We start from the raw sequence: 13144 nt of genomic DNA, 5'->3' as shown, positions 1-13144 counted from the left end.
GTGTACTGCTGATTTATGCAGCATAGGCCATCAGTCAGAGGCTGGAAATACCATCAGGTGACCATTCAGAGAAACAATGGAGCAAAATCTCTCCAATTTAAATGTCGCCATTTCAGCTCCAAACCTGTCATTTAATCTTTTTCTTCATACACTCTACCCACCCCTACCCTTGTTCACTAGTCATTAGAATTCCTTGTATAGTTCTTTTCTTCATTTAATGGAGACTTCTTGACTCAAAGTGTGTGTGTGGGGAGAAAAGGATAAACAATGAAGAAAGAGAGTGGGAACATAGCTGTTTATGGTGGCAAAGAGGTGCATAATGAATTTTTGGGCTGCAGAGATTTCATGTCTTACATAAAAGTTCCTGAGAGCTGAAGAATTAAGTTTTTTTTTTTTCATAGGAGGGATTTTTTTTGTTGGTTTGTAGGTTTTGTTTTTTGGTTTGTTTTTTTTCTGTGTGGGAAGTCATGGGACATTTTCTTCTCCTATTGTCCTAGGCTCTGGTCCAGAACACACTTCAGTTTGTGGCAGGGAAGTCAGTAGGGCTACTGACAATATTAAGAAATCTCTTGAAATGAATCTGTCTTCCTCATGTGATCAGAGTTTAAAGGGTCTCATCTGAACGTCACTGAAGTCAGTAGGACTATTTCTGGTGGTTTGGGTAGACTTTGGACTCAAAGACAGTCCTAGTAGTTTTGTTTGTAGCCCAGGTATTCCCCAAGGGGATATTCTTGTTTCAGTTAGTAGTTTCCAGATTAATAGTTGACTGGGCAATGAGCAAGACTGTAATGATTTCAAAGTGCTTTCAGGAAAGAGTTTGATGATAACATATACATTGGTTATTGGACTGACTGATCTGAGATTTCAGAAATTTGGGGACTATTAGTCTACATCTAGTTTGAATTGTATGGCCTCAGGGAGTTTAATAAATCCCAGCTCCTTTGTTTATAAAGCCATTAGTTAATGTTGTCACCTGAATGTCTTCAGGTGATTTGACTTGGAGGCCCATTGACAGGATATTATGTCAAGTCAAGTAGATTCTGTTCATAGGTAGCATATTAACAGATCTCTGTGAAAGGGAAATTTATAGTCTGCTGGTATATTTTGATTCCAGTTTGTTATGGGTGAGTAGTTTTAGATGTTAAGGAGCCGTTAGGTACTGAAGTCTGATGAAGCTGAGCGTTAAGAGGACACACGTCTGCAGGACTTGTGCCTAAACCACATGGCTTTCAAACAAAAAAGTACTTTCTCAAAATTAAACAACCCCATTCCTTAAAGTCAGTTGTCATGTAATAAAAGTTTCCAAAAGGAGGATTTTTCCAATAGCATAATGATGTTTGCATCTTGATTAGGGATGACTCTCATAGTTGACAGGAACTGCATACTGTCTTGTACAGAAAGGAGATCTTCCTGTAGGCTCTGTCTCTCAGGCATTACTTACAGCTTTGCCTGTACCTCTCCAACCTGCACCTTTCTAGCTATGTACAGTCTACAGATCTTAGTCCTTTCTACTTATAACGAGTGAGTGATGGTAGTGAGAGTCTAAAGTTAGAAATAAGAAACACTGTTCTGTAATAGTCAATTTATTCTTTTTGTTTAAAATTACCATTAACTCAGATTTTACAGATGCTAATAAATCTGTGTGGACAGCTGGAAAGGAAAGTTGTGGGGAGGAGAATGTGCTGAAATTAGTGCTTTCTTGTTTTACTCTAGTAGCATTTTAAAAGGCGGTAAAATTTGCTAAGGTTTTAAAAAATCATAAATATAAAACTGGATGGTGTTTCCTTTGAAGGAAGAGACCATTAGACCTTTCAATGTACTGCTAGGAGAGTCCATCTAGTCCAACGTGTATTTAAGGTTGCCTAATGAAGTGTGTCTGAAGGGAACTATATAAGTAAGATAGTGTCCTTGATTAATCTTAAACATCTGGAAATAGTTTGGGGTGCAAAACAAAAACTTTTCGCAAAACTGTTCATGTGCACCAAGGTCTTCTAATCTGACCTTCTACATCGTCCTTTTTGTGACTGTTCACTGAGATCACTGAAAGCCCTTGTGTGAACAGCTCTCAGATCACTTACAGGTAAGTTTAGTGGTATAATCTTATTGAAGCAAGTATAGAGGAAATGCCTGTAAATCTCAACCTACCTCTTTTGCAGCTGGAAGAAGGAGAACACTTTGCTAAAATGGTGATAGACCTGGGTGAGGATGCTGGAGAGTCCCTAGCAAAGGGGTACCTGGCACTGGGCCTGACATACAGTCTTCAAGCTACTGATGGTGAGTTACCCTGTTTGTCAAGTGCGTTGTATGGAGAGCATTTGTTCAAAGTCTTCAGTGCAAGCAATGGAAATTTGTTAGAAAATCTGCTTTCAGTGCTGACTAGACATGAAAAACAATCAGATTGCAAGATAAGTGGAGATTGTTCACTTGCTCAGAGAACTGTGGTAGTAAAAATGAAGTTTTTAGATAAAGGAAGAAATGCAGATCAATACTTAGGTGATGATAATCTGAGTGTAGCTGACAGTGCTTGGTGTGCTTTACTTGAATATTCATAATACATTTTTTTCACTTGTTTACACAACAAAAAGTCAGACTTTCCATCTATTTTCATATTTTTGTCACCCACTCATAAATCACAAAGAAATACAATCCAAGAACTGGAGTCAGAGATGCCTGACTTCAGTTCCTGGCATGGTACTGATTCCCCACAGAGATTCAACCTCTCTGTGATGTCGTTTCTTTCTCTACTTAGAAGTAAACAAGATAAAAATATCTACCTCACTGGTAAGTGTGGATGTTGACTAGAAGCAGACCACTGAATGTAAGAAGTATTCTATTTAAATGCTGCTTGCTTGGGTCTTGAATGACTGGACAACAGGCTTCTGCAGGCTTCTGGTGCTTGGTAGCCAGAAGGGCTTGAAGTCTCAGTGTTTAGGAGAGTTCTAGCTCTGACCTTCATCAAGCTCACAGGTGGGAACAGTCTTTGTTTATTCTATGACTTTTAACATAGGTAGAAGGCCTTATAATGTAGTTTCTTTGAATAATGGCTGGGCTAGTGTGTTTCTTAATTGGTTTGGCAGTCCTGCCCTCATGCAAACGATGACTTTTCTGTCAGATGGGTTCCACAGAAACAAACCAACTTCTTCCAGCAAAGAGGCCTGAAACAAAGCTAAAATGACCGTATTATGGTGTCATGGAAGTATGCCGGCCTTGCAAGTTACACTAGAATTCTCCAAGACATGTGCGTGATAAAGGGGCTTGTGCTCTTCAGTAGTGCAAGTTGATGTAGTTTTTCAGGCAGCCATATCTGATCAGCTGTTCTGAGAACTGATTTTCATCCTGGAGGATAACAGGCACTCTAGCTCTCTCCAGTTCCCCTTTTCTCTGCCTCAAAATAGTTCTCCTTAGAAAGTTCATGTCAAAAAATGCATCCTTCCTAGCCTGTACTTTCTCTTACATATTTTTTTAAGTTAATTAGAAATAGAGTCATGCTTAACAGCCTATTATTTTAGGGCATTTTTTCTAGATTTTGTTTAAATTGTTCCTATAGCTATACAAGATTCCAATTACTATTTTCAGAGATAGGAGGTTTTCTATGTTAGTCCCTTATGATCTATTTGTTATCCTCAGTATGAAAAGAAGGTGGTTTCTAAAGAATGGAGTTGTAGAGGCATGTGCTGTACTCTGGCTTTAAAAATACTTTGGTGTAGCAAAATTAGAGTTGGAAACTCTTCTGGTAGTCTCTGAGTTTTCAAGAGATTAGTTCAGTATTGTGTCCATTTTAATGTAAAAAACCCCAGTCTTTACAACAACTGCCTTGGATTCTTTTCCAGATCAGCATCTGATTTATGTTGTGAAACAGTGGAATGTCTGTCTCCTCTCATATCTCTAGCCTTTAAGTCAACAGGACCAGTCAGTTATTTGAGGGAAATAGGAAGAGTGTATTTCCATCTTTCAGATTATATTTTAATAAAATGGATTAGGTCCTTCAAAAGCATACGTATGATGGTCATGAATATGGAATTAGAAAATGTCAAATTTGCACTAGCAAGACATTTTTCATTAGCATCGTTAAAAAAATAGCATATGACAATAAGGAAGCAAGGCTAGAACATACTGAAAGGAAGACAACAGCTTCTCTCCCATATGTAGTCCTGCCTCATATTGTCAATCTTGTTTATCATTGTGTTTATACCAGTTCATAGTGACATATGCAGGCACAGTCAAACATCTGTATGTATACATATGATTTCTATTAACTTTCCACTTGAGTTGACTTTCAGTGAATCAGCATTTTTCAATGGTAGCTAAGTGTTTCGGAGATATTTGACCAATTGCCTTCTAAAGCTTACAGCAGTATATCAAGATGCCTTCCATCCAAGGTTAGACTTTCTTATTTAATATATCCTTTCAGTAATTATTTCTCCTCCTCTGTGACAAAGGCACCGAGGAGTTGTATTAAAGCCCTTTCTTTGTGACCTGCAAAATGCACTTGGTAAAAAACAGAGTCATAAGAGAGAATCCTGCTGAATGACAATTCAAAGAACTTAGTGGAAGCATTTGATAAAAAGTCACTCTACAACTATTAGATTTACTCATGGAGGAAATAAGACTTTCTGAAGGTTATGCTGGGTAGCAGTATATAGCTTCCCTGTTTTTGATGTCTAATTACAGGTTTCTTAAAAAAAGTTGCATTGAAGTAGCTGAAAGATGTATCCTTAGGGGAAGTCATTGGCACTTTTGTCTCACTCTTAGAAGCATAAACCTCTGGTTTGTACTGAATGTCCATTTTCTGCAGATCTATTCCCAATGGGTCAATACCAACAGCAAACCTTTTCTCTTCCTCTTGTAGTTCCAGTTCTGACATAAGCTGTATTATCAAGTTTGCCTCCCTTAGGTCTGGTGAAGAATCCCTTGAAGCCAGGGAAAAGTGAGATGAAATTAATGAAAGCTAAAGAGTAAAGACTGGGTTGAGGATGTATTATGAAATACAAGTGCTCTTATCTCACATCACCACCTCACAGGTTGTGAAATCTTTGTAGATTTAACAGTCTCTCACTCTTTTTTCAGAGATGGACTGTGCTGTATCTCTGTGTTCATTTAGAGTTTTGGTAGAAGCCCATGGATCAGGGGCTAAATTGGAAACTGATATTCTGTCAGTCCATGGGGATTTTACAAACAGCATACTGACAGCATTGGTTAATGTTAAAAGACCCTCATATTTGTTCACTAGAAAGTTAATAAATTGTTAGTGAACAAACTCATCATTTTTGCTTTTGGAGATAAGAGCACATACAATCTTTAATTATAATTCTGGATGCTAAAACTGTGTGCCTTGCCGTATTTATTAGGGGTCCTAACACAAGGGAATAGTTTTGAAACCCACTGATATTTGCAAAAGGGTGCATGCACATCAGTGTTTCAGTTTGGATCAGAAATGTATTTTTGAAGTCCCATCTGTCTGTCATCCCTGCTTCTTATGTTGTGATTCACATAATGGAACAGTTTTGCACATTACAGGCTGAATTCTTTCCCATAAAACTAATATGTTACATAAATAGCTCTGATTATGCTTCAGCTGCTAATGGGTACTCAGTCCATTGGACAAGACTAGAAGATGCCTGTCCCCATGTTTGTAGTGTTGATACTGATCCTCAGCATTAAGTGTTTCACTGAGAACGTAGTAGATGTGAATGTACAACCTGCTTACAAACACAGAAATTGTCCTCCTCTGTTTTCAAATGTGACTTTAGAGTTTCGTATTTAAGTACCAATGTTCAAGATCCTGTTGAATTTTTGTAAGTTTGAAGGTCCTTTAAAAACCCAATGTGCTTTAGAAAATAAATCTTAGGCTGCTCAGGTGGCATTTGCATAAGTACTGAGTCTTAGGGGAGTACCTGCTGAAGTTTCAGAAACTTAAGCTCCCCTGCGCCATTCTCCCATTGGTCAGACTGTTTTGCAGGTTATTTTAATCTAAATAATAAGTCATACTGTGTTTTAGTTGGTAAAACTTGCAGCAGCCATGCTCGCAGTGGATAAAGTTGGGCTGGGGGCTGAAGAGTTCATTAGTGCTGTCAACCTCAGAGAATGGAGAGCAAATTTTAGAAGTTTAGTCAGACCCACTTAATTCTGTCTCCTTAGCAAGCTTTTCTATGTCTGAAATGAGAGCTTTTCAGTGATAGAAGTGGGTTGCAGGTTTCTTTGGGTTGGGGCATCCACAACATGTCTGGGCAATCCATTCCAGTGTTTTGCCACGTTCATCATAAAGAATTTTTTCCAATATCTAATCTAAATCTTTCTAGTTTAAAACTATTACCCCTTGTCCTATCCCTTTAGGCCCTGGTAAGAAAAACAAAGACAAACAAACAAACAAAAAATATCCAAAAATCTCCTCTTTTTGTCTTTCTCATAAGTCCACATTCAGTATTAAAAGGGTGCAGTAAGGCCTCCTGGAGCCTTGTCTTGGGCAGGCTGAAAACCCCCAACTCTTATCAGCTTTTCTGTATGGGAGAGGTATTCCAGCCCTCTGACCGTTTCCATGGCCCTCTTTTGGACTCATTCCAATGGACTCACGTCTTTCTTATGTTGTGGGTCCCAGAACTGGACGCAGCACTCCAGGTGGAGTCCCATGAGAGCAGAGCAGAGTGGGAAGATCACCTTAACCTTCTGGCCAAGCTTCTTTTTATGCATCTCTCCGCAAATCACTTTTCGTTGCCTTTTTTTTTTCTTCCTTATTTATCTCCTTAAGCTGTAAAGACCCTGTAAATGGCATAGTTAACGTGCAGCATCAGTGCTCAGTATTGTCAAACACAAATTTCAATGTGTTTATCCAAGTTAGACACAAATCCAAGGAAGGACAACCATATTTTCAACTTAGTGGTAGCTGAAGATACAGCCCATATTGTAGGAGGTGGGAGTCACATGCTATTTCCCAGTAGTGCAGAGGTAAAGCTGACTAGTTGTGGAGTAATCACTTCATTTCCGTAACATATTTTGTGTTCTTTCTGACTACAAGCTGAACATTAGTCAAATGTCTTACCAGTTAGAAGTTCTTGCTTTTCCATGAGGGGCAAATAATAACATTTCTTTCAGTCTTCCTTACTGGGTGACATCTCCAGAATTGCTCTGTAACTTAATTAAGAAATCTTGTAGTTTCCATGAGAAACAGAACCTGACATATTTTTTTATATGGGTGTTTATAGGTGTGATCAAATCCTTTCCAATGTCTTCTCAAGCATTTTTGTTTACATCAATCTTCATTCTTTTAAATTTTTTTTCTAAATTTTCTTGCTTTGCTACCTTTTTGCAGTATTCTGTAGTGGCCTGATTTAAGGCTACTGAGAGCGAAGTATTTTTAATAAATGCTGCATTTTACATGAAAGTCCATGTCTTCAAATTTATTCTTTAAAATGCAAATTTTTGATCAGTTTTTATTACTTAGAGTAGATTTTGCAGCCTAAGTAAGTTATAATCCTTATTATTTGGGATATCCTGAAGATTACTATTCCTTCCAAATGAACTTGGTATTTTGAAGAACTGTTGGAAGATGTTGGAATAAAAAAGGTCTGATCACTACAATTATTTCAGCAAAATAAGTTACTTTCAAAGTTTCACTTGCTTACATGTTGTAGAATCCCAAGAAACTGATTACCTTTTTAGGTCTTGTAGAAGAACACAACTCTTTCTTCTTAATAACTTTCAAGAATGCTTGAATTAAATCTTTTTTCATTGCTTAAGTATATACTACTTAGTAACTTTCTGTTTTGGAGCATACATTGAGATGATGTATGAAATCAAATATATTCATAGGTAGATGTTTGCTGATGCATTAACTACTTATCACTTCTTTGTGCTGTTCATCAGTCATTCTCAAATTCAGGATAGGCAGAACAAGAAACAACTGCTATGCAAAATCTGAAAACTTAAGAACCAGCACAACACAGCCAGTGCATTTCTGAAAACTATCACTAGGTTTCCAGATATTTTGGATCTGAGAAAGTGATGCTTCCCTAAGCTCTTCCTCTGTTCCTGTTGATGATGATATCCTGTGATACCCTGGTATAACAAGAGCTTGACTATCCTCTTCCATTTATAGTTTTGGCTAGAAATTAATTTATATGGTGAGAAGTGAGTGTAGTGGGCAGGTTCTATTATTCAATCAATTAGAGGCACAAAAGAGGGAATTAGTGGCTAATGTCACACCTGAAGTAGCCTAAAAGTCTGTGGTCTCAAGGAATGTGGTGTGTTGTCAAGGGTTTTGTCATAGAGCTGTAAGTTTGGCTCCTGGTGTTCCCTGTTCAACCTGCAGCACCCTCCTACATGAAGATGGTGGTGGAGGCAGTCTGTATCTGAGTCAGAATATGCTGCAGGTTACTGCTTTTAGCATTTACACCAGCCTGGCAGAGGGCCTGTTATACCCTTGGTATCTAGTTAGTGTATGGCCCATTCTCCTCCCAACCCCCTTCAGTGGCACATGTGAACAAAGAAATGCTTCAGCATTTCAAACAAGGGAGTTAAAAGAATCTAATAAAAATGAACTTTAGAATTCATGTTAAAATGAACACATGCACACACACCCCCGTCCAGACTTCCACAGGTTTTATGCTCCCATTTTGAAATTTTATGCTCCCATTTATTTAGGTAATATGAAACATTGAATTCAACTCTTAAATGGCATTATATCTTGTTCTACAGCTATTCTGAAGGGCACTCAGGATGAATTAAACAAGAAAGCACTTCAGACTTTGGAGAGGTGAGTAGGAATCTTGCAGATACTTGCATTGCGTATTTCTTTGCATGAATTCAGAATAATTGTTGTTTTTAATGTTTGCGTTTTTTTTCCTCTGCATAAGACTTGCTTGCTTGAAAGTTTAAAAACAGTTCATTAGGTTTCAACAATAGTCTGTCAAAGCCATTCTTGTAATGGTTAAATGTGGTGATTATTCGATTGAATGTGCAAGGTAAGAGTACCTGTTCTGCTACTAAACAGAAATAACCTTAGGCCCAAATTAGTTGCAGTAAGATCTACAGTGCTGGGAGATGCAGCTTCCTCACATGATGCCAGCTGGCAAACATGGACAGCTAATTTTGTCTTAATTCCTGTGGAAGCACTCTTAAACTCCTGTTTCCCTCGTGGTGGGAAAGTACCTTCACCATCGGGATGTAGGCAACTATGGGGTGACCTGGCACCAGTGCACTTACCAGGGAGGGGATAATTGCTGTCCTAATGAGTGTTTACATGAGCTGTTCTATGAGAAGGAGCTACAGAGCTAGCATACAAAACATCACCACTCACCTGTTCTTCATCACTCTGTTTTGTGGGGGTGACTGATCCAATGGCTCTGCCCTGAAGGTACCTGTGAATTAAGCTCTCTTGCAACTACAGTTACCTCAAGTAAAACTGCTTGGGTTCAACCCCTTTTTTGTCAGTTCTGTGAGGTGTGAACAGACAGATGAGGTGTGAACTTCCTGACCCTGTTATGACTAAATTACATCACCCAAAATACACGGTGTTATGTTTGGGTAGTTAATGCAAGTGTCGATGCCTACAGACTTTGGATGGCAATTAAATGAAAGCTTGTATGGTCTAAGTCTTAGGCTGAAGTATCTAATTCTGGGTTTGATGTGATCATAAATACATCACAAAAGTGTAGAAAATTTGAGATCTGTGGTATCTCAAAGTACAGATTTAGCAGATTGAACAATGTTAATGGATCTTAGCTGTTTTTTCTGATGGTGAACAAGGAGTCCAGCATGTTTGTCTTGCACTGGTCTTGCAGTGATTGCAAGAGCTGAAACCACAGATGTAATTATCGATATTTACCCTATGGAGATCTGAGAGATAAAATTTTTAAAAGCCATTTATTCATTCACTATTTAGATCAGGATTATACTTCTAAGTCACGCTAGTTCCTGCACTTCAATGTAATACTTTCACTACTGACTAATTTTGGTGTAATTGTGATGCTGCAGAGCTTTTAAACTGCATTTATTTTTATTCTTTGACCTTTCCCATTAGCTGTGACTTGTTTTCATGGTATCTTAACTCTAGCTAGGAAGCAGACAAGCTTTTAGCCAAGCATTTGTTACTCAAACCTCAGCCAACAGGGATGTGATGGTGAGCTGATTACTAATAATAATAATAATAATGGCCCATCTTCGCGAACGAAGATTTGGGGAAAGGTCTTTTACCTTTCCAGCCTGCGCAATGGATTGTTTAGGTGAGACACAGCCTGCGCTGAACTGAGCCCACCCTTTAATCCTAAGGTTCATCTGCCGGGGCCAAGCAAGCTTGGACAATGGCAGTGAGGTCCTCAGGACGTAGGTTTGTTTAGAGTGTCCTTCTCATAGATGGATGGCCACACAGGGCTAACGACCTCCATCAGGCCAGGAGACCGGGATTTGAACCCGTGGTCGCAGCAGTGAAAGTCCTGCACGCTAACCACTAGGCCACCAGGGGTCTCTGAGCTGATTACTAGTGTTCTTCTAAATGCCTGAGTTTGGTTTCTTTCTTTTTTTAATCTTCCTTGTTTTTCCACATGTTTTTGAAGTACATATATGATCTCTCAGGCCATGGTTTGGCCTGTAGCCATCTTTGTAAGGGCCCTTTTCAGCTGGAAGATTGCATCAAATGTTTTTCTAATTCCTTGAGGAAATTGAGCAGTAAAGTAACAATCCTTTGTTTCTTTTCAAAAGCACCATTAATCTCTTCTGCTATGCTCTTGTGAACTTTTCCCTGGTATTTATTGCTGGAGAGGCTACTGAAGGTTTCATGGCAGTTGCTTTCTAAAGAGGTGGCTCACCCTGCTCCAACAGCATAGGGTAAAGCTGGGTTCTATCTTGTGGAGTCTTGTTATTGTTTGGTTGGATTTTTTGGGGGAGTTGTTTTTGTTTTGTTTTGTTTGGATTTTTTGTGTTTTTTGAAGTGGAAGTGACTTATCTTCACTAATTGCACTTGGATGTCTTTGGCATTGTTTCAGAATCGTTGAGTGCTACCTTGACTTGCAAAGTTACAGGACAGATTCAGTCCATACTAAACTAATTTGTTCTAGAGCCATTAGTTATAAAAGTCAACTCCAACAGCTTCTTGCTCACAGGCCAAGATGGCATTTGAGAAGTGGCTACCCTGAAAGTGGTGTGTAGTTTGTTTCCTGAAGTAATTTTTTTATTCTTATTTGCTTATTTGTTTTATTATTAGCAAATTAATAGTTTCGTCAGGGTTTTTAAGCACCAGTGTTGTCAGCATGTCATTTCTCCCTCATAAGAACATTAATTGTGCTCACTTTGGGCAGGGCAATGCAGGTGCAGGCTTCCCTGGTGTTCTGGAATACAGCCCAGAAAGAGGTCAGGAATGTCAGTTGGCTGCGAGGGACTTTCCTCTTCCCTATTTCTCCCATGTGAAATTACTTCCCTGTAATGCAGAGCTATAAGTGAGCTCTGTGAGTCAGAGAGGGTATAAACCACTAGTTCCTGGACTGGGCTACCAGTGTGGCGTGAGCCAGTGCCCCACATTGCTTCTAGGTTCCTCAAAACACTATCCTTTCATTGACTTGGTTTATGGCTTCTCCATAGGCTAGCAAACTCAAGACTGCAGTTCCGTGCTTAGCATAGTCTCAGAGGGGACAGTTCTGCCCAGGCTGTCCATCCTTGTTCCCTGCCTTACACTGTTAAGGGCCTCCACATGTGGTTCTGGAGACACTGCAGCCTTCACTAGTCAAGGGATCACTGCAATGTACGCTGCCTGTTGTGGACTAGAAGATAATATCTCAGAGTCTAAGCTTGAGAAGTAAGAGCCTTGGTTTTGGTCCAGGCACAGCTCCTGTCATCAAATCATTCCTCCCTCAGTGTCTTCCTTTTCCAAATTAGGAGTCTTCTGTCAACGATTAAACTGGAAGCTGCAGGGTGGAGAATGTTTTGCGTATTTGAGCACCAGCTTCTGTCACAGGCTCCTGATCTTTAGTCCTCTGCTCTGTAGTTCCTCTACATGCTCATAGTCACAATAGTGACTACTTTTCCCATGCTAATCTAACCCTCTTCTTTTGTTTGAACAAAAGTGGCAGTGTAGGAACAAGTTGGACAACTATGTGCATCACCTATATATTACTTAACAGAATGCTCTGATGGGTTTGTTATGAGCTCAGAGCTACTTTTCCCATATTAGTTATCCAAGTTCCAAAATATTAAGTGGCATTTAATGAAGGAGCACATAAGTTGTATAACGTCCTGGCAGTTGAAGTATGTTCATAGGAACATACTTATTCCTGTGACTCTAGCTTAGCCAGGACAGCATTGTTCTGCTTTTTGTCTAGTTTCAGTGTGCTCCCCTGTTACTGGACTAGTTTCTGTGGGGGAAGCCTGGGTTTTGTTTTGTCCTTGTGTGTAGCTCATGGTGAAGAAATTCTGCAAAGTGCAATCTAACAGTCACTTTTCTTTTTGTGTTGTGTGGTCGTCCTTGAAGAGCACGGGACTTGGCCCCAGAAGATCACCAAATCATCCTCTACCTATCACTGCAGCTGGCTCTTGTCAGACAGGTATGTGCAATAATTGGAATTCACTTAGTTGTGAGAGGGTGGAAGGACAGTACATTGGAAGGACAGTTGAACAAGACCCAGGCTTGCTAAACAGGGTCCCTTCCTTCCTACATTATAATCAATCAAGCAATCAGAATATGCTTATGTAAAATATTTTTTAATTCGTATTTTTAAAATAGTGATTCTATAGCACATGGAATGACCTTTTCTAGGGCACGTGTTCAGCTCCAACTCCTGAGCAGTCTTGGAGCAACTTTGTCTGTGTGGGTTGAGCGAGGTGTGTTTATTCCTGTTCCCTGGGTATCATGCTGTGTCCTGCTGCAGGCCGCTCCAAAGCCTCTCTCGTTACTGCCCGATTCTATATCATGCCAGATCGCACGCTCTCTGCACTGGGGATTGCTTTATTCCATACTTGGGCACGTTTGACGTTAGGCTTTGACAAGCGTTGGAGCTCTGCAGTGAGTGGGATTAGTTGGCATTTGAATGCTGCTGCAGGTGTTAACTCATAAAAATTAAGCTGATAAGAAAATACTTTGCACTGCCTTTCAGGAAAAAAACACAGCCATTTGGGCTGTGTTTTATTTTTCTGCCACTTCTTAAAATTGGGATGTGTTTTA

At 39.4% G+C, this 13144-nt stretch overlaps 1 protein-coding gene across 6 annotated transcripts in view; it reads left to right on the top strand.

Annotated features, from left to right (window-relative positions):
• The window catches only part of TTC7A (tetratricopeptide repeat domain 7A), a 174885-nt gene that overhangs the window by 63191 nt on the left and 98550 nt on the right, over positions 1-13144 (top strand). For all 6 annotated transcript variants that reach the window (XM_027681967.1, XM_027681968.1, XM_027681971.1 and 3 more), the window contains 3 exons: positions 2157-2274; positions 8692-8749; positions 12455-12527. In XM_027681967.1, coding sequence (XP_027537768.1) covers positions 2157-2274; positions 8692-8749; positions 12455-12527 — 249 coding nt within the window. The remainder of the gene's footprint in view (positions 1-2156; positions 2275-8691; positions 8750-12454; positions 12528-13144) is intronic.

The sequence above is a fragment of the Neopelma chrysocephalum genome, unplaced genomic scaffold (assembly GCF_003984885.1).
Source record: "Neopelma chrysocephalum unplaced genomic scaffold, ASM398488v2 Primary Assembly neopelma1_61b, whole genome shotgun sequence".
NCBI classification, from domain to species: Eukaryota; Metazoa; Chordata; class Aves; order Passeriformes; family Pipridae; genus Neopelma; species Neopelma chrysocephalum.
The sequence above is the reverse complement of the archived record's forward strand: the minus strand, read 5'-3'. Positions and strand labels throughout refer to the sequence as shown.